Source organism: Mollisia scopiformis (assembly GCF_001500285.1).
Source record: "Mollisia scopiformis unplaced genomic scaffold LY89scaffold_43, whole genome shotgun sequence".
Classification (NCBI taxonomy): Eukaryota; Fungi; Ascomycota; class Leotiomycetes; order Helotiales; family Mollisiaceae; genus Mollisia; species Mollisia scopiformis.
In genome coordinates, this window is record NW_017263623.1 from 109,827 (window position 1) to 137,027 (window position 27,201).

The following is a 27,201-nucleotide window of genomic DNA, read 5'->3' on the forward strand; positions in this document are numbered from 1 at the left end:
CACGCAGGCAAACATACAAGCATTCACGTACGGTCGCATCGCAACCTTGAGTCCTCGTTATTCCATTCTTCGACGACCTGCAGCAGACCGCAGAGTTGAGTTGTTGTTCGTCCATCTCTGCGCGACACCTCCCACATCCCGCGACAATTGTTCCAGAATCTTTGGCACATTCTCGAGCCGGCCATTGGCGATACCACCAAGCGGTGCCTGATTCAACCCGCCAAACGTCAGCCTCGTTCACTTCACCTTCCAACACAACATCAACACACATCCATACGCGTCTCGATATCCTCTGCGACACGGATTTGGTGAAGGGTGTCTTCCTTGCCATTCCTTTAGGATTGTTACCATTCTACGATTCCGTTGAAAATAGACGTCTACACCTGCTGGTGGTTCTGTGGCGGCCATGACGTCTTACGAAGGATCCCCTCCAGATGAAGGCTACAGCGAGGATCCTTTGACCGTGAGCCCTTCCGGAGCTCTTCCTCCATGGATGGCCTCAATGACGGTGCCGGAACGTACAGGTCAGTGGGATATTCAGCAATTCAAGTCATTGAACTTGAGATCTAACATATCGCAGAGTATGTTATGAGCGTCATTGCCCACCTACCTACCTCTGAAGTTGCCGAAATCGTTCGCAGACTCCGTCCTAGACTCTACATCAATTTCTTTAAGAAGCTCCCTCCCGAGGTCTGTCTCAAGATTCTCGGTTTCCTAGACCCAGTTTCCTTGATCAATACTGCGCGCGGTTCCCGAGAATGGATGCTCCTAGCCCTCGATCGGAAGTTGTGGGAACAACTGTATATACTGGAAGGTTTCCGCGTCATCAAGTCAGAGGTACAGAGCTTCGAAGAGTCTCTGAATCTTGACCGGTCAAGGCCAAGCGGTGACAGTAGCGACGAACATGCGAGCAAGAGACGAGCAACTTCCCAAAGGATGCAGCCTTCCTTCCTCACAGACGACTCTGACATGATGGACGTCGATGTTTCTGGAATTAAGCAGATGTCTATATTCGGAGGAAAGATTACCAAGGAGCCAGTGTCAACGAGATTCGACTTGGATACTCCCATGATGTCCCCCTCGCACCTCTCATCCATGAAATCCACACAGTATCCCACAAGGCTTGCGAACTCATTCCAAGGTCGTTCCAGCCGTACATCCTCAGGATCAACCCTTTCTCACCCTTCAGCCGCGCTCTCGAGCATTTCCTCCTTAGTCGTCATAGACCGCTCTGACAACAAGAAAAAGCTCAATTGGCAGTATCTATACTCCCAGCGACGGCGCTTGGAGGCTAATTGGGAAGCTGAGAGGTATACTAACTTCCAGCTGCCGCACCCCGCATATCCTGAAGAGGCACATGAGGAGTGCATATACACTATTCAGCATTCAGGTAAATATCTTGTCAGTGGAAGCAGAGACAAAACTTTACGCATCTGGGATCTTGACACACGCCGGCTTGTACGACCACCTCTACGAGCACACTCAGGTTCTGTATTGTGCCTCCAATTCGATGCTGATCCGGAAGAAGACCTGATCGTTTCTGGGAGCAGTGATGCAACCGTGGTTCTCTGGAGATTTTCTACAGGTCAAATCATTCAGAGGCTTAGGAAAGCTCATCGAGAATCTGTCTTGAATGTTAGATTTGATAAGCGTGTCCTAGTGACTTGCTCGAAAGATAAGACCATCAAGATCTTCAACCGAAAGCCTTTGTCTGCTGGGGAACTCGGTTATCCTGGCCTTTCAGCTGGTGTCAATCCCGTGCCGACTTATCTCAATAATTACGGATTCAACCCGCCGCCCACTGCCGGACTTCCTGTGAAGCCGCCGTACTCTATGATTGGCTGCCTGGAGGGACATGGCGCTGCTGTGAATGCTGTTCAGATTTACAACAATGAGGTCGTTTCTGCATCAGGGGATCGCACTGTAAAAGTGTGGGATTGGCCTGAGCAGACCTGCATACGCACTTTGATTGGCCATTCCAAAGGCATAGCTTGTGTTCAATACGACGGACGGCGAATTGTGAGTGGAAGTAGTGACAATGAAGTCAAGGTCTTCGACAAGGAGTCTGGTCTTGAAGTGGCCAGTCTTCGTGCTCATGCAAACCTTGTTCGTACGGTACAAGCTGGATTCGGAGATTTGCCATTCAGTGCAGAAGAGGATAAAGAGGACGCGAAGGCAATTGATCATGAGTACTTTAGAGCTGTCGATTCTGGAGCTATCTCTAGAGCAGCTTATCAACAACGGGGCCGACCTCGAAATGCCGGTTCGAGAAAACCAGAAGACATTACTGCATATGGTGCCAAGCTACCACCCGGAGGTGGCGGTGGTAAGTTTGGACGAATTGTGTCGGGATCTTACGATGAAACGATCATTATCTGGAGACGGGATAAAGAAGGTGTCTGGAGAGCCCAACACACGTTACGACAAGAAGAAGCTGCGCAAGCAGCGTCACGAATGATCCATGAGCCTAGACGAAGCAACGATAGCATCACGAGTCAAACGTCACAACTTTCACAACCATCACAACCTCTGCAATCACAGCCATTACCAACTCCTCAAGCTCCTCAGGCATCGACCTCCACGACTCAAGCCCTCCCACATACAATGCAAGCACCACACCCAGATCTTGATGCACTAACGGTCCCTTTTGCTCCTGGTAGCGATGCGTGGTATCGTTATACGATTGCTATTGCCGTTACTCAGTCACCAGCTGCTCTACGGCAGGCTTTGCAACGTCATCCTCAGATCATGCAACATGATTACTTGGATCATCTCATTGCTACGATGCCTGCAACGACACAACAGATCATGAATACCATCGTTGGTGCAGCTCGTCAAACCCATGGGATGGCAGGAAGTGGATCATCGTCTTCAAGTGGTATACAGCCTCTGATTCCGTTCCCAACAACTGTACCCAGCGCTTCGAGTGGACCAGTCCCTGCGTCGCAGACAGCTGCTACGCAAACTGTTTCTCAAGGAGCCGCAGTGCAAGCTCCACCAGCCGCCGTTGCACCCCCACCTGCTGTCATCCAAGCTGCAATGCCCGCGCCTGCTCCTCAGCCAAGCCACACTCATCACCATCACCACCTCCCAACGAATATGGCTCGAGTGTTCAAGTTACAGTTCGATGCTCGCCGGATCATCTGCTGCAGTCAGACTAGTATCATTGTTGGGTGGGATTTTGCTAATGGTGATGAGCAAATTATCGAAGCCAGTCGATTCTTTGCTCCCATTGAATAGTATTTTCGATACATGCAACGGAAGACAAGACAATACGTAGACATTTCGCGTCACTTATTATGAACGCAAGACGGTTTGTAGAGATCACGAAGTCATGAGCGCAGGAGTTTCTCAAGCACAGCGGGTCGGCGGTTGGTTATGGCGTTATTTTTGCTGAGGTAGCTAGTGTCTGAATTTATGTACAGAATTAATTACAATACGATGCATTGACTCACATGCTGGTCCTGAATTGAGAAGGAGGGATAAGAGGATGACAGAGCTTGAAATGTGCAAATGAGGAATCGACATTCTTCTAGTTTAAATTCAAGTGATGATAATTCTGGTATAAAATTTGTAGAATCCAAATAGTTACAAATGCACATCCGAATCGAGAATACTATTGCAGATAAAGATTTGTTTTCCTCATCGAAATGCCGGATGCATATGTTGAATTCGCATCTCTCTCCACAAGTGCCGCGCCTCCCCCTGTCTCACCCTGCCACCGCTCGCTTGGACGTTAACCGCACGACTTGGATTCTATTGGTTGGATGAACACGAAACGCATTGTTTCCCTTTACTAGTCCGCATCCGCATCCCTTTTGAGAATATGTCTTCCTCGTCGCGGATTGATTGCATTCCCAACTATAGACGAAGAGTGAAGAGGAGGACGAGAAAATATGCGCCTCGGGATCCTGCTTCTCTAGCTTCGTAAGATTACATACACCTCACTCAACAGAATTAACTCCATATGCCTTGAATTGCACGCACCAAGCTGCAATGGGTTACTGTCGTCGATCCCGTTCCGTCCAAACAAGCTTAAAGCATATCCATCATGACGATGCGGTACCTCGCACTCCTCCCACCAACCACACAACCCTTCACCTCCAACCTTTCGCATCCAGTACCAAACTTGAGAGGCTGATGACAACAAGCAGGTCAGAACAGCGTCACCAGCCACACCAGTGCAAGGGCTCGAATGCCCTTAGCCAATACGTGTTCCCTCGTCGTTCAATATCAGACCATGGACATTACCCGCATGAAGCGAGAGGCATCCTGAATCAACGTCTGCCTAAATGCATCGTGGTGCTCCTCTCTACCCATCGATTTTTACGAATTCAGTACGTCAATTCGACCCGGATGCGGTAATGCTTCTGCCTAGCTTTGGGACGTTGTTCCCGACATGCAATTTTAATTGGATGTCGGGCGAGGTTCGCGTCAAGTCTGTGAGCTGTAGTGCAACCAGTAGCCCAGTTTCATCTCCATCATCGGGTCTGCTATTCGTTGACTTCTTCCACTTCTTGTCACACTGAGCCGCACAAGTGGCTGGTGGGAGAGCTATGGAGGTCAATTCGCCGCAAGTGCCCGGATCTCGTGTTGGGATTTTACTTTGTACGTTGGATGCACCACCAGCAAACTTTCTTTCATCCCCACTACCCCTCCATAAGATCGGCCAGTCTTCTCCGATTTGATAAGGTAAGAGAGAAGAGGCACAGCATACTCGCCATTTTTATTTCTTGTACCTGGATTTGAAGGTGAATAAGGTGTGGCTGTGGAGGTGCTGCTGCTTTCAACGTCTACGGCACAGTTCCATTTTCGTTTGCCACAGCCTGCTTTCTCTTGGTAACTGGCTGCCACTTGTCACAACCCTTATTTTTTTCCCTCGTGCTGTCATACGTTTCATCCTTGCTTTCACCCTCCTTTTTTCTCTTGCGCGCGGAACCTTACTTGATCTCTTTCTTTCCTGAGCGCAACTGTCGCAGTCGCAGTTTCGTCAAGATGGGGAGGAGTTTACGAGATCGATACATCTTCTTCACCACCATCTCCCTCCTATTCATCTTCCTCACCAGCTACTACTGGCGGAATGACATCTCAGACGTCTCGACGCCCATCTTCGAGGAGATCCATGACAATCTAATCGGGCCAACAACCACGGCTCCGTACCCGAAATACAAACCCACCCCTCCAGCCAGGAGTTTACCCATCGTTGATAACTTCCCACATGCCCTCGCCGCGCATGCAGCTGCCGACCTCCCTCCAATTCCATCATGGAATAATCCTCCCACTCCTCATGTCCTCGAAAAGACCCCTCTATTCATCGGCTTCACGAGGAATTGGCGCCTGCTTCAACAAGTTGTGGTCTCGTACATCACATCAGGATGGCCGCCAGAGGATATTTACGTCGTGGAGAACACGGGCGTGATGGATTCTAATAAGCAAGGGCGGCTGTCTCTTCAGAATCCCTTCTTTCTCAATCATACGCGTCTGGAGATGCTGGGTGTCAATGTTTTGGTCACACCTACGCTGCTCACTTTCGCTCAACTTCAATCTTTCTACATGTTCCACTCCATCTCCCAGGATTGGAGTACGTACTTTTGGTAAGTCCTCCATTCCGCAATTTGGTAGTCTGGAAGTCCTCTTGCATATCCGCCTGCCTTAGCCCAAAACATGCGGCTCTGCTATCCACATGAACGAAGCTAATATCAACCTCGCACCCAGGTCCCACATGGACGTAGTCTCCGTCTCCTTCGAAGACCAATACTACGCCTTCAAACAAACAACCACAACCCCCATCCTGCCCTCGTCCGACTCCAAACACGATTACTCCGACTACGAATCCGTTTACACAAAATGTCTCGACGCCCTCCGCAATGTCACGGCCCCGGACCCCGCAACCGGCAAACTGTCCCGCTGGGCCATGCGCTTCTTCTCCTACGACCGCCTGGCCCTCGTCAACGTCGCGTCCTTCGTCGAGGTCGGCGGCTGGGACACCCTGATCCCGTTCTACATGACGGACTGCGATATGCACGCCCGGCTCGAGATGGCGCATTTCGACATCAAGGAAGTGCCCGCGGGACTGATATACGATGTAGCGAGTTCGCTGGATGATCTGATCGTGCTGTACCGCAAGACGGGGCCGGAGACGCCGGAGGCGAGTTTCAAGGACCCGAATGCGATTGAGGAGGAATTGAAGGCTATTGCTGAGAGTGAGGCTGCTGCTAGTAAGGCTGGGTTGGGGGAGAATAATGAGGAGGTGAAGAAGACGGAGAAGAGGGATGAAGATAAGACGGAAAGCGACATCCAAGCCGAGAAAGCGTGGGAGAAATTCGCAGAAGGACAGAAACCACCAGGAGGCGCAGGGAGCACTACATCCACCTCGACATCAACCTCCACCATCTCCCCCGCAACCGCAACGCCAACCCCCGAATCAAGCGGAGAATGGACAGAAGACACCATCTTCTCGCCCGCCTTCCAAAAACTAATGCAAGTCCTCGACCGCATGCAAGGCTCGAAGCACGAAAATACACGCGGCAGAAACACATGGCAATCGCGGCAGGTGGGCGGACAAGGCGACCCGTTCTACCGGGACAGCGAGGGTTTCGACCAGGGGATTCAGATGACGATCGAGCATGGCAGGAGGGTGTTTGCGGATAAGTGGGGACATCGGGATTGTGATATTGTGGCGAAGGGGTTGGTGCCGGAGGATGCGTGGAGGGTGGAGCATGATTGGGATTGAGTGTGAGGTGTTGTAATTTGGCGATGATTATGAGGATTTGGTTATGGCGTTGGTGGTGGGGACTACATTAGCGTGGGTATAATTTCTGTATCAATACCACCACCAGGCTGAGGCCGTGATGCTTCTTGTCTTGTTTTGGTGTTTTCTGTTCCTGATTTGTGAGGATTGGACGATGATGAATGTGCAGATCATGAAAGTCCCTACGATTCTGAGATATTCTGGTGACTTCAAGTGTGCGTCCGACCTTGAATGAATGAGGTGTTTGCAAAGTGAATCAATAACCAGATTCTTTTGCTCCTCTTTTCATAGTGGGAAATTTCTAGCTGAACTTCCTACTCGTCATTTTTGCGCTGCCTGAATAAGATAATATTATTTTCCAAATCCATGGGACAATATAACTGCTCAAAGTCCCAACTTTGAACTCAAGATTTTAATGGATAAGATGTTGGAACAAAACTACACATTCAAACTCCCAACTTTGGACCAAGATTTCAAGGGCCATAGTTGTGTCAGAGGAATTTCCTTTTCGTCTCTTCTTTTCTCGAGAACTATCTATCCTAAAAGTATTGGACGATAATAAAAGAGCAGCAAGTAGATCGAGGGGGCTGATAATGGATGAAGAAGAGGAATTAAAGGGGCTGCGGAGGGTGACACTTCTAACGACGGGGATGATGATGTGTGAAGAGTTGATGTTCAGAAGACGGGTGCATGGAAGAGGTTCCGGACTCTCATTGAGCTGGGATACGTGAATGTTGAGATAATATATCTGGTATGCTTGCTAATTTCTTCAGCACCTGACTTAGATCCCTGCGCTGGGCATTAGGATTTTTGTTCTTCCTTTAGTGGAAGGCTTTATGAGCTGAGATTTAGCCAATGTTTGGAGAAATTATCTGGCTGTGGTGAATAGAAGATGTGTACCTAGGTATCTAAGTGAAGAATCAGTGTTGCCTTTGAAGCTACGTTTCGCCGTGGGTTATAGTTAATCCACTGTGAGCTTATTCCGCCAGGGAAGTGAAATTTCGAATTATGGTAATGAATGCAAGGCCAGTGGCATCATCATAGCTACGTGCAGTTCTCGAGCCGACAGTAGCGGATACTCTGGTGATGTTCGTCATTCAAGTTGGGACTTTGTCTATGATTCCCACCACCGACACTCGAACCTCTAACTGCCTTGATATTTAGACCCGAGTTACGTATACGTGAACATTAACTTACTCCGTACATCTCACTTGAGTGAAGTCTGGAACTACTGAACAATGTATGTCACAAATCCTTTGTCCAGCAGGATCTGAGGAACGGTAAAAGAGTTTATCCCAACATAGCAATCTAACAATCAACTTTGGTCTTATGTACAATACATGCCGATGGCACTGCAACCATTCAAACGCTTTCAAACCAAGCACATTCTGAGCTAGCAACGAGAGCAAACTCATTGATGGGGTTGGTGTTGTTGTCGGCAAGGAAAGAACTCGAGCTGTGTTCTCGAGAGACAACAAGACATGCTTCGATGAGGTCGCCATTTTTAACCAGCTCATGAACATCACGACCTAAGACGCGGGTGACGCTCTTAGCTGGTGGTGAGGAACCTGAAGCATTCTTCTTTCTTCCTGATTTTAGGGTTGCAGGAGATGGAGTCAGTTTGGATTATAGGGTGGAAGTTGAGGGGTAAATGTTTACCAGCGAGTACCGAACTTGCCATGAGAGTGGCGAGGAGAGTGATTAACGAGAGCGTATATTGGTTGATTTTGAATGCCGATTCTTATTTAAAAATAGCGTTGAGATTAAGAGATGATGAAGTTGTGCCCGACAACGCTTTGAATGTGATGAATATGATTCTAGTGGAAGATGAATGGAAATTGAATAGAGATCTTCACTAAGATCTCCAGTGTACTTATATATCCAATGATATCCAAGGTCTTGTGTAGACATTGAAGCTCGCTTGCCTTTCCTGAGTCCTGGCTAGATTTACCCCCCTTAATCGTCTCGCTTAACTAGTCTGAAGCGTAAGTGACATCAGTTGGGATGGCAGAACCTTAACATCGCCTCACAACCCGCGGTGTTGAGTTTTCGAATATTTCTCTAGTATGAAATACTTTGGGGAACAGCCAGTTGAGATTACCATGAGCTGCCGAAACTGCGCATATCCTCAGTGCATTGCTAAGTGAGGCTCATCAACCGCTCATTCCAAACATCATATACTTCTTGTTGTTTCTGCGCATCCTCTTATGCTTTGCCGTTTGGAACAACCAACACTATTATTCCGAGCTTCTTATTCTAGAACAATGCTTCATCGCAGGTGGATTTGGAACGGTCGGAAGCTACAGTGGTTGCGAGTCCCCAATCCGGGACATCTGTCTTGCCGAGCAACCAACACAACTCCTACACCTGACCAGAAAGTTCGTAGTTAATCTATATTCGATAACAATGTGAAGGTGAACTTTCAAGCTCTACACCACTGTCAGCCGCTGGTCCTGACGTGATGTCGCATGGCTCAGGGGCTTGCGCCACTTCCTCCTCGCTTAACTCCAACATTCGTAAATGCCGGCCACTCGCGAGTAATGAAAAGCAGGATGGGCATTCTTTTGCTCTTGGAGCCTATTCTACCGAGAGTGTATTGGTTGTCTTGAGGTTCTCAGCTTCTTGTCGGCCGAGCGGCGTGCGCCTTGGCGCTCCCTCAAATCAGCCTTACTGGTCTGTGTATAAAGTTTAGCAATGTCTCCACACTCGACAGACAATGCCAGTGCTTGTTCGATAAACCACTAAATATTAGCATCTAGACGCTTACCTTATCACAAAGACAGAACCATGGTCAACTTCAAAAGATTATCAATACTAGCGGGAGCGACTTGCATTCCTGCTTCATACGCGCAAAACGGAACGAATAGTAGCTGTGTAAGTACAATCCGGGAGGTACTTTGACTCATGAGCTTCAGTTAATCAAGCACCTACAGCGAGCAGACAATCCTTTTCCCAATGGAGTGAACGCAACAGGATCACATTCCGTTCCAGGTTTCCAAGTAAATTCCTCGTACCCCGCCTCAACCTGGACCTGGTCAGCCTACGTCGGAACAACATTCACTGATGACGATAATACCACCACTGTGAATACTGGCTTTGGTCTATCTACGTCGTAAGCTTCCCTTTTCTCAGTTACCAATACATCCACTGACATTCAAGAAGACCCTTACAAAACCTCACCGACCCCTCCCTCCCATATCAAGGCTGCGTCGTCGCCCTCCAGCTCTCTTCTACTTCACTCAAGACCTCAGTCTATGACAACGGTGACTGCACAGCAGCCTTCACCGCTGCTTGCGTTGCCGAAATTATCGCGAAAGCAAATTCCTCTTCCTCCTCCATCTCCGGGACATCGACTTCGGCAGACACCCAATGCAGCGCCCTCCTCTCGCAAATCTCTTCGCTCTCCCAAGACTCTACCAGCACCTGTAAAGGCCTCATAGCCGGCGGTGGCTCATCCGGATTAACGGTCCCAAACGTAACTGCAGCAGAAAGCCAAACAAGCTGTCCCATCATCGACCCCGGAAACTCGAACGCTACTTCTGGCGCCTTTTTCACTCTCGGCGATATAGTGCAGGGGAAAGATAATTTCGAGACTTATGATACGGATTTAGAGACGCCGTTGCCGTTGTTGGTTACTGCTTGGTTGTTTGACCGGAATGCGGGGACTAGTGGTGGAGGAGCATGGGCAGATACGAGGTTGATGTGTATTCCAAGGAATCAGACAATTTCGAAGGGGAGTCGAGATGTGGGGGGTACGGCTGCGGCGAGTGGTGGTACGAGTGGGACGGGGAAGCCGAGTATGGGGGCAAGGGAGTCGGTTGTTAATTTGGGGTTGTTGGCTTTTGTTGTCCTTGCTGGTATTGGATTCGGTATTTAGTTATCTCATAATGCTCGTCTGCGCGGTGAACATTATCGTGGATCAAAGAGACACATGGTGCACATGTAATTGAAGACTTTAGGAACAATGGCAAGCAAAGCCTCGAGATGGAAAGGTTCATGAAGTCATATTATTTTCGGGAATACTTTTGGTTTTAGGAAAAAGGGGCTCGCTTAAAAATACAACAAGTAGATAGGTAACCGCGGTAGAGTAAAGCTAGCAACAAATCTTAGTTGCCGGACGAGTTCAGACTCCACCATCACTTCAGTCTAGATTGAAATCCGAAATTCCGAGAGAGATTTGGAAACACAAAAGACACCAACTTCCCCATTCTCGCACCACATTACCACAAACACTACAATCTTTGATTTCTGTACGGACTTTCAAGTCTGGGAGCACAAGCCACTCCTTAATTTGATCATCAACTGCAAGAACACACTCACGAAAGTCATTTCATAATGGATAAGCTTCCACAATATATAGCGGATGAGTACGAAAGTCCTTACGACAATCTCGATCCACGATTGTGGAATGCTGCCGTCGAAGCCGAAAGGGCCCGCCTTGATCCTGCTGAAGAAGCCATCCAAAGACAGTTCCACTTCGACGCCCCTCGCTTTGCGCTCAGTGGTGGAGACAGTCAAGAATGCTTCCGAATCCTCGATGCCATGCTTATGCAGCCTGATGATCCACTTTATAGGAGCCCACAAGCAGCCGCGGAATCGATCATGCTTATGCGTCCGCCCGGCTCCGAAGTCCCATTTTCTACAGAAGATAGAACTCAAGAAGCTTTCTACTACGGGTTACTTTTCTCATCGTTCCACATCGCGAAACAGATCTCTGCTGAGGACGAAGAAAGCCAGGACAAATTGGTGGAGTTGATAAAATATGTCCAAAACATGGATGATCACGACGTCTTGCCAACATTTGGCTATTGTGCACATGATTCCGGTAGGATAGATCCAAGAGAGTCACAAGAAACATATGCTGACTTTGCGCAGACCACTACGAGTATGGTGATCAAGAGAAGGCTGAGGAGCTCAACTTTCATGCCTTCCTCGCACGCTTGACCCGTGAATCGGTCTACAACTTCTCTTTGTACATGTCTTGGATTTTAAATCGTGCATCGGGCAGATCTCATCGCGAGTATGCTAACGGCGAAGTGGTATGGATGTCTCAATGGCTGAGTTTGGCTGGGAAAGAGCTTTTTCTGCGAAACAATGATCTTTGGGAAGATGGGAAGACAAAACTTCTTGCTGCACCTCCGTCAGCCAGAATGACCTACGAGGACAAAGAAATTTGCTTAGAGATATTAAATCTCATGGCAGCTGTCGAAAGGGAAGCGCCCAATACTTGAGATAACTGAAGCAAAACGCCAGATCCCAAACATTCCTGTCGAATGGATTGGGGGCCGAAATGACTGATAATATTGTCTAATCTGACCTACAAAGCAGGCCTAATTCTACTACCTAAGTACAAAGAGTTATAGCAAAAGCTGATCCCAAAAGTACGGCTAACACTGGTTTATTCAACAACAGCTGTTCCTGGTGCTACTCTATATGCCGTTAGATTCATCCGACAGTTCCACTCGCAGAAAGTTAATCCATAAATGATAACCCAATCGAAGAGTTCTCAGGAATATGACGTATCCGAGTCACTGGTGTCACATTCCACTTCTAGCCATGCCGGCGATTGTTGCTTAGGTAGAAGACAACCTCCAGTTTCTTTGGTAGCATAACTCAATAACAGAACTCTAACATCCTCCCGGAAAGGTGGCAATTCCCTGTTCCATTCTGCGTCGATGGCGGTCATATCATAAACTCTCGAAGACCCAGGTCTTATCATGGGTCGGAAAACCGGTATACCTTTGGGCCAATCTGCGCCAGTAACGGCGATTTCGTTCGTCCCAATCAAATATCGGCGCGTCGGTAAAAGTTTGAGAAGAGAAGAGGCACGGACTTTAGCAGCATTCGGCTCGAGCTTGTCTAGTTTGTCTTGGATGTATCCAGTTAGACAATAGCGCAAGGCCTGATGTAGGAAACTCTCATTCATAGCTATTTCCCGCGTCCGCACTTTTCTCTGTTTGACTGTAAGTCGATCGAGGTCGTCCAGCAAAGCTATCTGTGCCTCATGAGTCTCGAGATGCAAGTCTGCATAATAAGCAAACAGCATTGCTGTAGAAGCTCTTCCGACCAGCCTCTGAGAGGAATTGATCTGGTGCCTATACTTAATGTATAGAACGCAATTTCTGAATAAACAAAGATAGCTGTTAAACATTGTTCGGGCTGTGTAACTCAAAAGCTGAGCCCAACACTCTTCCTTTTCGAGGAAGTCTCGAACAGTCCGGTGCATATACTCAACCCGTGAGTAAATCTCGGGTTCCTGACGTACTTCCAGCAAGCCGGCACACCGTGTATTTAGCTGAATGGCAACACTGTGGCATTTTTGAGTTAGTGACTTTTTGTCGAGTGGTCTGAAAGACTGCACGTCGAGTTCATCTTCCATGGAATACATCAAGTCTAGGAGGGTGAGATGATTTTCCGTGGAACTAGGCGCATCATGGGCAAAGACTGCTCGTGAAGCTCGGAGTATCTGAAATGCTCTTGACGCCCATGGCTTGTAAAGGTCGTCGATGTGGTTGTTGAATATGTGATCGTAGAGAGGTTTCAGCTCACTTGGAAAACGCCACAATCTCTGCTGCAGAATGCTCACATTATCACGGTTATTTATACCTTGGATGAGAGACTTCACAACGATTGCAACCCACAGAAACACACCTGCTGCTTTGTCGACAATTTCTTGAACTAGCAAGTGAGCTGAAGACGAGTCCTCTTCTGCGAGCCTTTCAAAGGCCGCACTTTGGTCGAACTTGCTACTGACGTACTTTCGGATATCGTTGTATGTGAGATCCTGCAGTTGCAGATTTGGACGGTTATGAAAACTGTCCTTGAAGACCTGCCATGGCCGACTTGACACACATATCTTCACAGTTGGTGATAGTGCGGCCATTTTGAAGAGCTTCGCCATATCTTCGTGATCACCATCGAATTCGTCAAGACCATCGACGATCAAGCATAGCTTGCAGGATATCAATTTCTGCTTGGTTATACTACCGAAACCTCTCGTGAGTTCGCTCCGAGACCACGAAATTGTAGGGTACAACTCATTGTGCGCTTGTTTCGAATATATCTGTGCGTATTGTTCAGGAAATGTGATAGGAATTAGGTCGGGTATCGCGAGAAGAATCTGATGAAGAAGTCTTCGGAGCAGTCCAGTCTGCGATTTCTGTTCCAAGCTTCCACTGTTCCAGAAGAAGAAGGAAGCAACACAGAGAGTTGTTGGCTCTGTACCATCAGAAGCTGAGTCATGCGCCCAGTTCTCAAGATAACTCCGGGTTCGAGGATCTTCGAACAAATGTTTCATCAACGTCGACTTGCCGGAGCCCGCTTTGCCCTGAATCCAATAGAGGCCATTTCCAGATTTTAACCATTCGGAAAGATTGGTCCAAGTCGCTTGCCCATTCCCTGAAGTCTGGAAGGCCCACTCAAATGTTTGCGGGTATGCTTCTAGAACTGCTTCATATCGACTTGTCATGGTGGGATAATGTAGACTTCCAAGCAAGATTGCATTCACACTTTTTCTCAACTTAGCTTCATCAGCTTGGGTAGCACTTAGCATCTGCAATTTGCTTATGACGTGGTCCAACTTTTGACCTCTATACGTTCGTTCGCAGTTCAAAATGGCATCCCGTGTTTGACGATGTTCATCCACATTTGCGGCTTCAATACGAGCCAAGTAGTTTGCCAAAAATGCGAGTTGGTTACGGAATTCTTTCAGCTCTCCTTGCGTTTCTTCCACTTGATTGGTGCTCTCGAGTAGTTTGGTAATAATATGCTGGGTCTGCTGATCGAGCCGGTCGAAGGTTGAGGAGTTGCTGATTGACTGAGCACGGAGATTGGACCTGAATCAATGCAGTTAGCAACAGACCAAGACCGTGGGGTTGGTACCGTCCAACCAGATGGAGTAAATGACCCTCGTTAGGAGAGCATCTTTGAGGTTGCTAAGTCTCTTAACCAATCCAGCTATCTCTTCCCTCGACCATAAACTTTTGATGGCTTGCGTGAAGCTGTTCCATTTCCGGTGCTTCTTTCCGTTGACCTTCAAACCATCAACACGATTCAAAATATGATCAGCTAGCTCCACCGCATCTCCGCATATCTTTTCAACGATCTCATGGTGGTATTGTTCATCGGCTGATGGTGATTTGGCCACAGATTCCCCGACAAATTCCCAGTGGAACTGTTGAAGCTTCTCAATCAGAACACGAAGATCAACAGTAATGAGCGCAAGCTGGTCATTGGCGGTCAGGGCCCCTGTAGTTGCCTTGTACATCTCATAGCCTTCCGAGAACAATTTAGTACCAAAGTCGGCAAATTGAACTATTGTCCTAGCGACGGACAATGCCGTGAGAGGGTCCATGTCTGCGTAATACCAACCTGTATTGTCGTTTGGAGATTTAAGAAAACTTTTTCATCGAAATTCACAGGTTCGGGCTCCGATCTTGTTTGCGCTCGGTTTGGCTGGTGGCTGAGAGCCTTGCGGAACGCCGTCACATTGTTTCTGTGAGGCTGCAGATGAGCCACCACAAGACGGTTCTTTAGTGGCCGAACAATCTAAGGCCAGGGATTATTTGAGTTAATAGGTGAAGAGTGAGGTGAGTAGTACCCAGTGAAGGATGAGGCGGCGTTCAAGAAATAACGGGAAATGAATGCACAATTGTTTTCTTTTAGGAAGTGTTGTCTCCCAGATCATATTCGGTAACTCCCTTCGTAGTTCGGAGAATTCGTTGAGTTCGATGATATCATCTTCCTGCTTCATTTTCACTAGACGTCCCTCTTCATGGTCTCGGAGCCGTTACGCCATGACGGTCAAACTCAGCAGGGAGGGCAGCGTCATTGTCCGTGTCTGGTTTGTTGACATTGAAGCTTATTGTGAGAAAGAGCGTTCGGCGGGTCTTGTCTGAAGTATTTAGAACGAATTCTGTAGATTTTGTGTGTTGGAATGTCGGACTCGGTTAGTGTTGGAGATCAAAGAGAAAGATGTACAGATGCATTCCGTACTTTGCGTGTTGGAGGTCCAAGAAACGGACGGACTTTCGTGAGTTTAAATCTTAGATACAAGGCTAGACAAGCGTACTAGCAGGCTCGCTTATGGCTGGACTGACAATTACCGATTCGATTGTTGATCCAGAAGACCAAATCTCAAACTTAGGTATCACAAGCTTTTGAGTATCATAATATTGCCAATCGTGTATCTTGACTGTTGGAACTTCTGTTGGAATTATGATATAAGCTCTGAGCTATCTCGAAGCCTCATGCACCGATGATTCTCGGTCTTGCATGCAGAAGCAATCGTCTCTAACACCAGGAGGCCTCTAAAGCAATTACTCCAGCTCTGGATAACGCTCATCCGGTCCTTCATTGACACAAAAGCTCAAGTGTCTTCATCAACCTCCACCGTACTCCCTGCCCACAGTTTTCAATGCCTCTTCTGCTGCCCTTGCAGCAGCTTCAGCTTGTAGTTGAATGATGGCTCCATCTTCGTCTTCATGCTCTTGCTCGTGTTCTCCATCTTCCGTAGCATCAATTAGCATATCCATGTCCTCATTCCCATCCCCATCTCGACCGTGTCCACGACCAAGCATTGCTTGAAAGGAATCAGAGTCATGCTGATCATTATCATGGTCATGACCATCGTGGAAGTGGTCATGTGCTTCAGCATCAGGACTGGAGAGGGGTTCATGGTTGTATCCTCCTAGATGATTCCGCACATCTTCCATGATCTGTGGATCTAGAGGTAGATACTCCGCTTGCATTCGCGCTATTGGTGCTGTCTGCTGCGGTGGTTGCGACTGGAAATTAGGTTCTTGAGAGTGTTGTCCGGGAAGTGTTCGATTGAGCACCTGCGGAGACACAGATCCCTGACCAGCTTGGCCTGAAAAGCCGTCATGAGAGTGGTCCTGCTGAGACAGGCTGAGAGCTCTTCCAGCAGCACTCACGCCACCTTGACCGTTTGGCGGTGGTACCCGTGGTGCTGGTCGAATTACACCATCTGGGCGTACAATGGGGGCCTTTCCTAGCTCTTTACATTGCGTACAATTCCTGATCACAAGACTGACCGTCTCTTTGATCCGAACCCAGTGGTACCTCTCGGCAATGGTTGCTGTTGTCTTGTTGATCCCGCCATGTTGGAGAACATGCACATTCCTAGCAATCTCGTACTGCTTTTGTGGATCCGAGATAACTTCTTTGTCTTTGAGCATCAGCTTGTCAGATTCTGGAAGAAGCTTGTAATGCGTTGCTGCACTTCGAAGTCTACTCTTCTCTGCGCGATCCGCCCCAGCTGGGTATTTTCCGTACTTTAAGTAGAATTTGATTTTGTCGAAGCGTTCTTCACTTACGAAATCCTCTCCCTCGGGCCCGAGGTCTCGTCCATAAATGATAGCATCGATCAATTGCCCAGGATAACTTTTCAAGTTACCAGCACCTTTGACTCGTCCAATGCGTTTGAATCCCAACGCATCCCAGATCCGACATGACGCTACATTCGTCTCATAGACAAGGTTGAAGACCGAATAAGTATAGCCAAGCTTGGGAGCCCATTCCAGATAGCTCTCTCCCATAAGCCTTCCCACACCCTTATTGCGGACCGCATTTGTCACAAGAAATCCAGCATTGCAGATATGACTGCTTCGTCCAGGGTAATTTGGTTTGATATAGTAACTCCCCAAGCATTCTGCAGCCCAATTCTTGCCTTCGAGAACATCTTCTACACTTTCGATATTTCCCAGTAACATGATAGCTCCAAAGTTCTGAAACCAGTAGGACGAGAACTTGTCCGCCGGCATAGTATCGATGAAAGGGTATGTATCTCCATTGTCAATCTCGGTGTTGAGTTGATCGCTGAGGTATGCGAGGAGGGACGGAGGGACTTGGTTCGGAGAGGAGAACGGTATGATTGTTGCAACAGTAACCCGATCACGGAGCGTAACTTGTCGAGGATATATATCGGGAGGAAAAGGAGGATGTTCGTCGTGAGGGTCTGGGAAGGGTGCGGAGCCTGAGGTACGGTAGATGGCGGGGCTGGAAGGGTCATCGAGCATAGCAGGCATTTTGAACGTCGGAGGGGCCGCACTGTCTCACGAATAGGATTGCATAGGTAACTGCGACTGGAGACTGGTATTCTGATTAGACCTTCTCAAGTGAGGGGTAAAAGATGGTCATACAAACAGAGAGCGTATTGCCCACCAACAACCCTCCCCGTCCAGAGACCTGGAGCCACCGAGTGCAACAAAGCACAATGTGGTGATTGTTCGCTTGAAGCCGAAGTCGTCTTGGTGTTTGGATACAGTTGGTCTGAGAAATTCACACTCGAAGATCGTGGTACCGTGGGTGATTGACCAGTATTGAATGTACTTGCTTCAGCAGAACATTCAATCCCAGCAAGCGAGTGCGCTTAACGTAACCTTATTATAAGCGAATTGACACGCGCTTCACTTCTGAGATCAGACTCGGAAGTTTGTTCTCTGCTCCATCTCTTTGAAGGAAGCATCAAGTTTGATGCTGCTCTGATACGACCAGTATAACCTGTACCTCTCATAGTGCATTGTACGCGTTGTCATTGTTTTACAAAGATTGAATTTATTTCCGAAGATCTAACGAGCACGTGCACCAAGGGTGCTGGCTCCAGATCTTTCGGCCTAGAAGTCGGCAAATGGTCGCGCCGTACTTACGCTCGCAGCAACAGCATTTTCCTTCTTCATTCTTCATTTATACAAAAACGATGGATCCCGGATTCTACAGGCAAATGAACGACTTTCTAGTGAAGCCTCCGCCCATACCAGAAGTCACCAAAGAGGACCTTGAACGAGTCGGAGATCCTTCGGCCCGAAAATCCCCGCCGGGCACGGATTGGACCGTCTACAGTCCGAATGTGCTGCGAGGGAACATGGATCAGATGAAGGACTTAAGCCCGAGCGATCCTCGTATGTCGGTAGGATGGAAGGCAGACGATGCTGAGGCCATGAAGAGTGCAGAACCAGGACCAGCAGAAGGGCCATGGATGTCAACGACTCAGCAGCAACCTTTTCTGTGGGGCGATATGGCTATTGATGAAGCGTAAGTTGAGTGTTTCGTTGAGATATGATTGGGTTACAAAAACCATTTTAGTTTCCTCTCTTTAGTCTCCATCGAATATTTGCTGAATGGTCACAAGCACCCCAAAAGCCTCAGATCACACATCTCACTATCCCCACCCCGACCTTTCTTTACCCCATCCATCATTCAATCTCGACTTTCGAATGTCCGTCACATTAAACCCAAAGATATCCGTGGGTGCTACCCCTTTCGGCCATCGCAATTGGATATCATTCACTGGAGGCACCTGGTCAGGCTCTTGGGGTTCTGGGATAGTCTTAGTATGCATCCAAGTGCCCCCCTTTTTCTCGCTTGCATTTCTCACACGTACAGCCTGGAGGTCAAGATAGCCAGATCATCACGAGCGACGGCTCTGCCCGGCTCGAAACGAATTACATACTTCAGACCTATGATCAACCACCGGCTCATATCGTCATCAAAACGCATGGCTGGAGGACAGGACCTCCTGAAGTTCTGGCTCGGCTTGCCGATCCTAAGTTAGCGGATAATGTTGATCCACATAGCTACAAGATGAGACTGTTTATAGATATGGAGACAGGAGATGAGAGGTATAGGGATAAGATTAATTGTGGGATGTGGATTGGTAGTGGGATGAGGAAAGGAGCCGAAGTAATTTATGAGTAAGTGATTTTATTCTGACTGATGTTCTTTGCTGAAACAAACAGTGCCTACCGGCTCTCGTAATGTATGACTGCCATCTATATCTAGAATATATATATACAATCTTCAACAAGCATTCGTCTATCGTGAGGAGCATAAAGTCTATCGTTAAAGCAGCTGCAGGTTCACGCTTCAATCTCCCAGGTACTTACCCCACATGTGTGGTCGAGGCTGCCAGCCATAGTTTCACAGCCTAGCCACCTCTTACACTTCCACAACCACTCTTCTCTTTTCACACTACAAACTCACAACTTCGCACCACCCAACTTCTCAACAACCAAAAACAGCGCCTCCCCCACCGCAAACACACCCCCCATCCCATCCTCCACGCTCCCCCTTCCCCACATCTTCCTCCCCTCCCCCCTCTCGCACCACGCCCTACACAGCACCGTCGCTGGCGTTTTCACCGGTTTCTTATAATCAACCTTCAAGAACGCCGTCATCATACTCTTATCCCTGGGCCTGCGCTCCTCGACCGCGGACCCGATCACCTCATCCAATAACAACGAAACAAAACCCCCGTGACAGATATCCGGGTGGCCGTTTAGAGCTGAGCCGAGTTTCATCACTGTTAGGGTCTCGGTGGATTGATTTGAAGCAGAAGGGGAGGAAGAAGAAGGGAGCCGGTGAAATGATTGCCAGGCCGAGATGGTGGTGGGCGTGTTGAGGGTTTGGGCGCAGAAGGAATCGCCTGTATGTGATTTGGGGACGCGGGAGTCGTTGGTGAAGGGTATGAGAATTGGGTCGTTGAAGAGGGAGATTGCCCAGGGTGTGTCTTTGAATTGGGCTTTGATTTTGGGGTCGGGTTCTGAGCGGAGGTTTCGTCGCTCCATGGTGGTTGGTGATGTGATGTGAAGGAGACTCGAGAGTGAGAGACTGAGGTTTGATAAGATGGGATAAGATGGATAAGGTTGGGCCGAGGTCTTGATCGTCCCGAGTTGGTGCCGGGAGCTGGGGTTGCCAAGGCTTTAAGATCAGCGGGACCCTGAATGAGTGAACTTTGTTTGATGGGGAATCTATTGTTTATTTTCACTTCTTCTACTCGTGTATGTTATTGGAAGATATATTCTCAGTGTTGTGTGTTCATAGCGAAAGTTGTAAGTATATGTTTAACAATTTGTCAGTTCCAACGTTCAGTCCAGTTTTTTCTACAGTACCTGCGGCGAGAACCAACCGTTTCAGTGAAGGAGGCCCAGGCCCTCACAGACGTACAACACAAAACCAACAACAAATCAGAATCACGAATTATATTTGTCCACTGCTCAGCAGAACGGGAGTATGAATAACGAATGCCCAAACCATCCGACGCAACCCATGCAACACCGCGCTCAAACAGACCGAAACACTTTTACAGACCATGAATTTTCTCACGCCTTATGCATAACCAACTTCTTCAAAAGACCTTTCTTCTGCTCGACCTCTTCGTGTATACCATCAACACCGTTCGCCTTCTCGATATGTTCGGGGGCAAGAGTTTCAGTGTCATCGTCTGCGTATGTGATGTTGTCGTAAAGACCCATCTTCTCAGGCGTATCATGAGAATTCCATAGGTGATGCGAGTGATGTTTGCGGTGGAGGAACGAGCTGCGGGAGTGTGTTCGTGTCAAGTCGACATCTGGAGCTTCAATCGTGGCATTTGGAGATGTATCTGCCTCTGGATGCGGGAGCGTGGTATTTCGGTCTGCGTGATTTATCAGAAACCTCCAACTAGGTGTGTTCTTCTTGACCGACTTACCTTCACTGAAGGGTTCGGGAAATCCGGTATGCTTGTTAGCAACAGCTGCATCTTTCTTCGTCGGTTCCTGCACGTGTGCGTTCATGACGACGTGGAAATTTGACCTCGTTCTCTTCTTGCCTCGAACCGTCGGAGGAGGAGGGAGCTGAAGATCTTCGGAATCGAGCCGGTATGTCACTGTTCTGGAGGTAAGCGCTTGCCGAAGTAAGTTGAGCATCTTGAATATGCATCTGCAGCAGAGGAGATGAGAACAAAGGAGGCAGCATGACGCTTCCGTTCGACAGAGCACGTTCTCGTGTCAGCCGGACCATTTTATATGAATGTCTGTCTGTCCCAGACAAGACCGGACTCGGTGCGCGTGAATGGAATGTACGAAGTTGCCATGGGCGAAACAGTCAATGTCGGGGTCCATCCTAGACATGTGGGGTAATACAAGCCGTGTGTGGCGCCTGATGAGACACTGTAGGCTGACGCCGAACGCCAACAAGAACCACAAGAGGAACAGAATTGGAGACTTACAATTGTTGGTAGAGAGAAAGTGGAAAATGGGCGGCAATTAGGGTCTTGGCATGTGTGTTTTTTTTGGCTTCGCAGAGGAGATATAAATTAATAACCTTAGGGTAGGCAGACATGAGGCATTTCCGACGTCATCAAACGCGCAAGTGAATTCGTCGAGTTCTATTATCTGTCATCCGGACAGCGCAAGGTACGACCAAGCCACCGTACGACGTTTCGGCTGTTTCCTGTTGAGGCGCTGCATTTTGCATCGTGGATAATTTGTAAGAGGGCTGTGAAATCTCTAGTCCAAAATCTCACGCCCTTTCCTAGACTTTTGTTTTCGACTGCGAAGAATCCATTGTCTGGAATCAATTCAAACATTCGAAAGCAGCAAGTATTCCAGACCGCAATCAAAGCTTAGAACGAGCGGAATTAAACAACACACTATCGTAAGTCCTTTGGAAACACAAAAAGTCAGCGAGGAAGCATAATGCCACACCTCTCTCTGCATTGATTATTACAGTACTATTTCGTTGCCGACATTTCTCTTTCTTCCCCAACTCCCAGTCCCACCAGACCACGCACCACTAATTGACTGCTCACTTACTTCTCATTTGGTCCCGCAATCAGCACTTTGATGCCCTTCCCGGCCTTAACATCCTGGAATGCCTTCTCGGCATCTTCGAATTTTACGGTTCCGGTGATGAGCTTCTTAACGTCGACCTTTCCGGTGGCAACAAGCTCTACAGCGAGCTTGTAGTCTCCGCTGCCGTAACGGAAGCTTCCCTTGGCAGTGATCTCTTTGGTGCAGAGTGCCATGATGGGGAAGTTGATATCTGGCTTTCCCATACCGCCCTGGACGTATACACCGCCTCTGCGAAGAGCGTGAATAGATGTTTGGATAGATGGCTCAGCTCCGGAGGCATCGATGATCGCGTCTGCTCCTCCGATGAGCCCTGATTCCTTCAACAGTCTTGCTGCGTTCACTTCTGCAGAAACACGCTCGGGCATGAAGGTATGTGTGGCGGCGAATGAAGCGGCGAATTCAAGTCGTGCAGGTTGAATATCGACAGCAACGATGGTGGAGGCACCGAATGCCTTTGCGACTGCACAGCACAGCAGACCAACAGGTCCAGCACCCATAACCACAACACTTGCACCAGGCTTGATCTCTGCCTGCTTGACGATATGGACACCGACGGCGAGAGGCTCAACAAGAGCACCTTCTTGTAGGGAGACATGTTCGGGGAGTTTATAGCAGAAGTCTGCGGGAGCGGTGTAGAAGCCTGCCAGTGTGCCATCATAAGGAGGAGTTGCTGCGAATCGCATATCGTCACACAGGTTGTAATGTCCAGCCAAACATGGTGTACAGTGCCTACAGGGCGTTCCTGGTTCAATAGCGATTCTGTCTCCAACCTTCAAGGTTTTGACAGCGGGACCAACCTCGACGACGGTACCTGCGGACTCGTGTCCAAGGACCATGGGGTCCTTCACAACGAAGGGCCCAATGGCGCCGTGTTGCCAGTAGTGGACATCGCTGCCACAGATACCGGTGTAGTTTATCGCAATGAGGACATCTTGAGGGGACTTGAGGGTAGGCTTGGGGCGTTCTTCGAATGACAACGAGAGAGGCTTGTTGAGAATGAATGAGAGATTCTGTTGAGGTGGTGTCAGCTACATCTCGACCTTGGAGGGGCTTCTGCGAAAGAGGACGGGGATGGTGTACGCTTTCTGCCATTCTTTGATTTCCTTGTAATTTTGATGTGATTTGCGTGAAGTGTATTGTCTTAGACTCTCAGCCCGGATCCAAAATGCGTCCGTATTTAAGTGAGGAAACTGGCAGACAGACAGACATTCCGTTGACGGAACTCCTCGAGTCTTGATAGCGTTCGGAAGAGTTGCCCCCACGAAGAAACAACCCCGCCAGAGCTTTGGTAACGAATCCCATTTATCCAACTTTACCCGCTCCAATCACTGTCCTCAATTGGTCAAGCCGCCCCAAACCGACACCACGTGATGCTTGAATTCGAGGAATCACCTGGGGATATGGACATCAAAAGAAAGGTGAGGGAACACAAATGCAACGCTATCTCTCTATTTGCGCGGATGTAAGAACGCAGGGGTGGTGGCACAAAAAAGGCATTGTCAATTCCTTCTCGTCATGCCATATCATTGCAGCTTCTTCGCGGACCCTGACACATCACCAGTCATGACGAACTTCCTTGATTCTAGAATTACACTTCTGCTAGGTACACGGAGAATTCCCATATATATTTAGACGTCGACCCTTGTTTTCGATGCGTTGCAGATCGTGAAAACAATCTCCCAAGCAGCATTTAGGCACAACGATGCCGCAGTTTCCCGAATGTCGCATGCACCTTTCATCTCAGTTTCCTCAGTTCTGGAGTGCAGAAAGCATGTGTTACTGAGGGCGAAAGTGTTATTAGCTCGCGAAGTGTCACACAATCCGGACGCAGGACATTTTCTATTTGGTCTAGAAACTTCTTCCGTTTGACATCTTGGTCGAATATAGGCTAAATGTCCAGACGCAGATTTAGCACTCGAATTTGGAGTCAAATGCTGATATCCAGCTGGAGATTGACCTGTCGCGAAAGTCTGATCTCGAGCAGAGTGACTTGCACTGTTTGCTGGTGGAGAACAAGAGAGTGGACACAATGAAGACCCAAAGATGACTGTACAATGCTGACAGCGAGCAACGAAATTGGGTGGAGGTTTGGAAGAAAAGAAGCTAAAAGTTTTTCTGGAGATTCAAGGAGACTACATTACGAAGTTCAATAACGGTTACTTGCAGCGTAAGTGATAAGATCCTTCATGGTCTTAACTCTACGAATGGTTGAGAATACTGTTGACTCGATACGATTGATGACAACCTTTTGAGGAAGGCTAGGATGTACCGGTGCCAGGGTAGATGATCAACGGGGGTTAACTGCTTGGCTCACGGGTTGTGAGTGCATGATTGTCAAGCCTGAAGCGACTACTCGTGGAACTTTTCGTTTGAGCTCCCACTTCTTGATTAAATGAAAAAGCATAATTCTGATGGTAGTCATGGCAGGAAGCTACCTAGAGCTCATTGGAAAACTTAGCAAGACAGGAATGAAAGACAAGAATCATTCAATTGACAACGCGGACTTAGACATTGTGGCAGACTTCTTGTACAAACAGCAACGTTTTGGAAACGTTGGAGCAACAGAAAAGGAAGGTCTGCAAGAACTGACTATGTGGAAATTGGCTTGTGCTTCCAAGGCAATCTGAAGTGCTGAAGCAAGCCGTCAACATGAACTCACTATAGGCCATAAAGCCATCACCGAGAGTCCGCCAAAAGTTTCGAGTATTGGTCTCTTGAAAGTCAATTAATTGTGATCGATTTTCAAAGAGAAGTCAACGTGGGGTACTCCTTGATGTATCGAGCTCGTGGAGATGATGTCGATATCTACCATTTATTAGTTTGGTAATCTGTGGACAAAATAACACCATACCATTATTGATATACGTCCCAACGTTTTCGGATGTCAAACCGCCGCTGCACTCGAGCAGAAACTCTCGTTTGCCGGCCCATCTCTGCTTGATATTTTGTGCGGCAACCTTCAAGCCATCGCCATCAAAGTTGTCCAGCATTATGATGTCCGCACCGGCGGCAATAGCTTCATCGGCATCCTTCTCATTATCAACTTCCACCTCGACCTTTAGGGCAAATCCTCCCACAGATTTCGCTGTCTTCACAGCTTCTGTAATGCTCCCTTTTGCCCAGATGTGATTGTCCTTCAACATGATCATACTCGAAAGATCATGCCGATGTCCATCCACACCTCCGACAATCATACCGTATTTCTCAACCAACCTAAAGCCCGGTGTAGTCTTCCTCGTGCCTGCGAGAATGCCAGTATACCCCGCCTTCCGCACCAACTCCTCCATCGTTCTAGACTTTGTCGCCACCCCGGAACATCTGGCCAGCGTGTTCAACGCCACTCTCTCTCCTAACAGCAGCTTTCGAACAGGCCCAGTAACGGTGGCAACTGCAAACTTGCCCTTGGCTCCTGGCTCGACCCAAGATCCTTCTTCCATATGCCATTTAACTGTACATCCCGCTTGGCTAAAGATCTCGTCGAAGAATGGTACACCAGCCAATACACCTCTCGATTTGCCAAATAATGTAGCCGTCCGCTCATCATCCCCCACCACGAAGCCGCCGTAGTCAAAAGATGGGGTATCTTCTGCGAACCATTCTGTGATTTGGGATTTCCAGTGGACCGGAAGGAGGTTGGCGGGTTTTCCGTGTTGTAATGCCATTATGTCTGAGGGAATGGAACGTCCAGCGAAAAGAAGAAAGTAAAACGTCTACCAACGTCGCAGACGGAAGCAATGTTTATGGAGTCATTATCAATGATGATTCAAGAAGCTCGACGATATCGGATCGGGTGGGATGCCTGTATTTGCCGCCGCAGACCGCCTTTGACGGTCCGAGCTGCCGAGCTTCAACCGAGAATCAAGTCGCGTGTCGCTCGTGTTGAGGTAAATACAGTACAACAATGCAACAGATCTTCATTCCTTGCAGAAGACAAGACTTTTGGAATGCCTGAACACATACAAATCGCGTCACGTATGCAAGGATTTGGTCTGAGAAAGCCTTGAATTTTCAAATATTTCGGGGGAGATTAGTCTTCGGTTAGGAATGAGGACCTGACAGGATCGAGCCTATATAGGTAAGTACTGTACGCCGCCACTGCTTCAAACACTCAATTCGGTTTTCATCTCTTTCATAAGGTTTTCGTGCCGTTATGGCGTGCAGAAAGCTCCCTACCTAGATGCATAGAACAATTTCAGGTACAGTCATATATTACCCTATGAGCCTATGCCTACTGTGTTCAAGACCCAAATGGTGAATGTTCCCGAAGGCGACGAACATTCTCGTTACGAGAATCTCTGTCCAGGAATATTGACTGATCGATGGCAGAGGGCAAGGGATTATTGTTTCTGTGATTTTCTGCTTTGCATTCACTGTTTCAATTCAACAACCTGAGGAGGCACATCGTAGCAAAGGATAGACAGACAATGCTGATTCGATTACCGCACTTCTTCAATGCATTACATCGTGACACTATCATCCAGAAGATGGGATCACGTCAAGCTTTTGGTTTTCGATGTGGGTTTCTGTCGCAACTGTGCTCAAGTGGTGCGCATGGTGGTAGTCGAGATGTAAATAGAGAACTTCCAAGCGCTAACCCCCAGTAGCAAAAAGACTTCCAAACTTCGCTCAAATCACATGTTCCATTTTCAAATGTACACTAGACCAATTTCTTTTAGCTATTTTGATTTCGATTTGGACTGGCAATGCTCTAGGTGTATGGCTTCGTTTGCGCCTTCGAAATTTCCCTTTACCACATACTTTTCACACTTCCTTACTCCATTCGACAATCTTCCAAACCCATTTCCAAATCTGCTTCCAACA

At 48.1% G+C, this 27,201-nt stretch overlaps 11 protein-coding genes across 11 annotated transcripts; 5 read left to right on the forward strand and 6 right to left on the reverse strand.

The window, feature by feature from the left end:
• On the forward strand, positions 1 to 3,497 carry LY89DRAFT_726517 (WD40 repeat-like protein). The gene is made up of 2 exons (XM_018219059.1): positions 1 to 524; positions 581 to 3,497. The coding sequence occupies exons 1-2, from the start codon at positions 407 to 409 to the stop codon at positions 3,238 to 3,240; spliced, it is 2,778 nt and encodes a 925-aa protein (XP_018060829.1). The 5' UTR covers positions 1 to 406; the 3' UTR covers positions 3,241 to 3,497.
• A 1,498-nt stretch (positions 3,498 to 4,995) lies between these two features.
• LY89DRAFT_678740 (uncharacterized protein) lies at positions 4,996 to 6,733 on the forward strand (the record flags this gene model as incomplete). The annotated part of the gene is made up of 2 exons (XM_018213770.1): positions 4,996 to 5,594; positions 5,716 to 6,733. 2 exons carry the CDS (start codon positions 4,996 to 4,998, stop codon positions 6,731 to 6,733), a joined length of 1,617 nt encoding a protein of 538 aa, XP_018060830.1.
• A 2,805-nt stretch (positions 6,734 to 9,538) lies between these two features.
• Positions 9,539 to 10,676, forward strand: LY89DRAFT_769357 (uncharacterized protein; the record flags this gene model as incomplete). Its single annotated transcript, XM_018221814.1, has 3 exons — positions 9,539 to 9,625; positions 9,667 to 9,863; positions 9,914 to 10,676. The coding sequence occupies 3 exons, from the start codon at positions 9,539 to 9,541 to the stop codon at positions 10,626 to 10,628; spliced, it is 999 nt and encodes a 332-aa protein (XP_018060831.1). The 3' UTR covers positions 10,629 to 10,676.
• A 410-nt stretch (positions 10,677 to 11,086) lies between these two features.
• Positions 11,087 to 11,982, forward strand: LY89DRAFT_743802 (uncharacterized protein; the record flags this gene model as incomplete). The annotated part of the gene is made up of 2 exons (XM_018220983.1): positions 11,087 to 11,576; positions 11,627 to 11,982. The coding sequence occupies 2 exons, from the start codon at positions 11,087 to 11,089 to the stop codon at positions 11,980 to 11,982; spliced, it is 846 nt and encodes a 281-aa protein (XP_018060832.1).
• Positions 11,983 to 12,093: 111 nt separating this feature from the next.
• Positions 12,094 to 15,457, reverse strand: LY89DRAFT_692455 (uncharacterized protein). Its single transcript, XM_018216540.1, has 2 exons — positions 14,641 to 15,457; positions 12,094 to 14,586 (listed from the first exon to the last, which is right to left on the reverse strand). Exons 1-2 carry the CDS (start codon positions 15,102 to 15,104, stop codon positions 12,258 to 12,260), a joined length of 2,793 nt encoding a protein of 930 aa, XP_018060833.1. The 5' UTR covers positions 15,105 to 15,457; the 3' UTR covers positions 12,094 to 12,257.
• A 314-nt stretch (positions 15,458 to 15,771) lies between these two features.
• LY89DRAFT_790498 (uncharacterized protein) lies at positions 15,772 to 18,122 on the reverse strand. Its single transcript, XM_018223376.1, has 2 exons — positions 17,911 to 18,122; positions 15,772 to 17,860 (listed from the first exon to the last, which is right to left on the reverse strand). The coding sequence occupies exon 2, from the start codon at positions 17,794 to 17,796 to the stop codon at positions 16,132 to 16,134; it is 1,665 nt and encodes a 554-aa protein (XP_018060834.1). The 5' UTR covers positions 17,797 to 17,860; positions 17,911 to 18,122; the 3' UTR covers positions 15,772 to 16,131.
• A 1,028-nt stretch (positions 18,123 to 19,150) lies between these two features.
• On the forward strand, positions 19,151 to 19,465 carry LY89DRAFT_603160 (uncharacterized protein; the record flags this gene model as incomplete). Its single annotated transcript, XM_018210289.1, has 1 exon — positions 19,151 to 19,465. A coding segment is annotated over one exon (315 nt), but the record flags the coding sequence as incomplete, so codon positions are not given.
• On the reverse strand, positions 19,363 to 20,694 carry LY89DRAFT_769369 (uncharacterized protein). The gene has a single exon (XM_018221815.1). It carries the CDS (start codon positions 20,332 to 20,334, stop codon positions 19,747 to 19,749), a length of 588 nt encoding a protein of 195 aa, XP_018060836.1. The 5' UTR covers positions 20,335 to 20,694; the 3' UTR covers positions 19,363 to 19,746.
• A 174-nt stretch (positions 20,695 to 20,868) lies between these two features.
• Positions 20,869 to 21,321, reverse strand: LY89DRAFT_603246 (uncharacterized protein; the record flags this gene model as incomplete). The annotated part of the gene is made up of 2 exons (XM_018210292.1): positions 20,869 to 21,182; positions 21,237 to 21,321. 2 exons carry the CDS (start codon positions 21,319 to 21,321, stop codon positions 20,869 to 20,871), a joined length of 399 nt encoding a protein of 132 aa, XP_018060837.1.
• An 809-nt stretch (positions 21,322 to 22,130) lies between these two features.
• Positions 22,131 to 23,624, reverse strand: LY89DRAFT_692458 (GroES-like protein). Its single transcript, XM_018216541.1, has 2 exons — positions 23,461 to 23,624; positions 22,131 to 23,390 (listed from the first exon to the last, which is right to left on the reverse strand). The coding sequence occupies exons 1-2, from the start codon at positions 23,470 to 23,472 to the stop codon at positions 22,338 to 22,340; spliced, it is 1,065 nt and encodes a 354-aa protein (XP_018060838.1). The 5' UTR covers positions 23,473 to 23,624; the 3' UTR covers positions 22,131 to 22,337.
• Positions 23,625 to 25,105: 1,481 nt separating this feature from the next.
• LY89DRAFT_603305 (putative nicotinate-nucleotide pyrophosphorylase) lies at positions 25,106 to 26,042 on the reverse strand (the record flags this gene model as incomplete). The annotated part of the gene is made up of 2 exons (XM_018210294.1): positions 25,106 to 25,185; positions 25,232 to 26,042. The coding sequence occupies 2 exons, from the start codon at positions 26,040 to 26,042 to the stop codon at positions 25,106 to 25,108; spliced, it is 891 nt and encodes a 296-aa protein (XP_018060839.1).
• Positions 26,043 to 27,201: the final 1,159 nt, after the last annotated feature.

Bases quoted from the DNA above. Each gene is read 5' to 3' on its own strand.
- LY89DRAFT_692455 (XM_018216540.1), bottom strand. From the start codon at position 15,104: ATGGACCCTCTCACGGCATTGTCCGTCGCTAGGACAATAGTTCAATTT. The intron at 14,587-14,640 runs GTTGGACGGTAC...GCATTGATTCAG, and splicing joins AGGGTCATTTACTCCATCTG to GTCCAATCTCCGTGCTCAGT.
- LY89DRAFT_790498 (XM_018223376.1), bottom strand. From the start codon at position 17,796: ATGCCTGCTATGCTCGATGACCCTTCCAGCCCCGCCATCTACCGTACC.
- LY89DRAFT_769369 (XM_018221815.1), bottom strand. From the start codon at position 20,334: ATGGAGCGACGAAACCTCCGCTCAGAACCCGACCCCAAAATCAAAGCC.
- LY89DRAFT_726517 (XM_018219059.1), top strand. From the start codon at position 407: ATGACGTCTTACGAAGGATCCCCTCCAGATGAAGGCTACAGCGAGGAT. The intron at 525-580 runs GTCAGTGGGATA...AACATATCGCAG, and splicing joins GACGGTGCCGGAACGTACAG to AGTATGTTATGAGCGTCATT.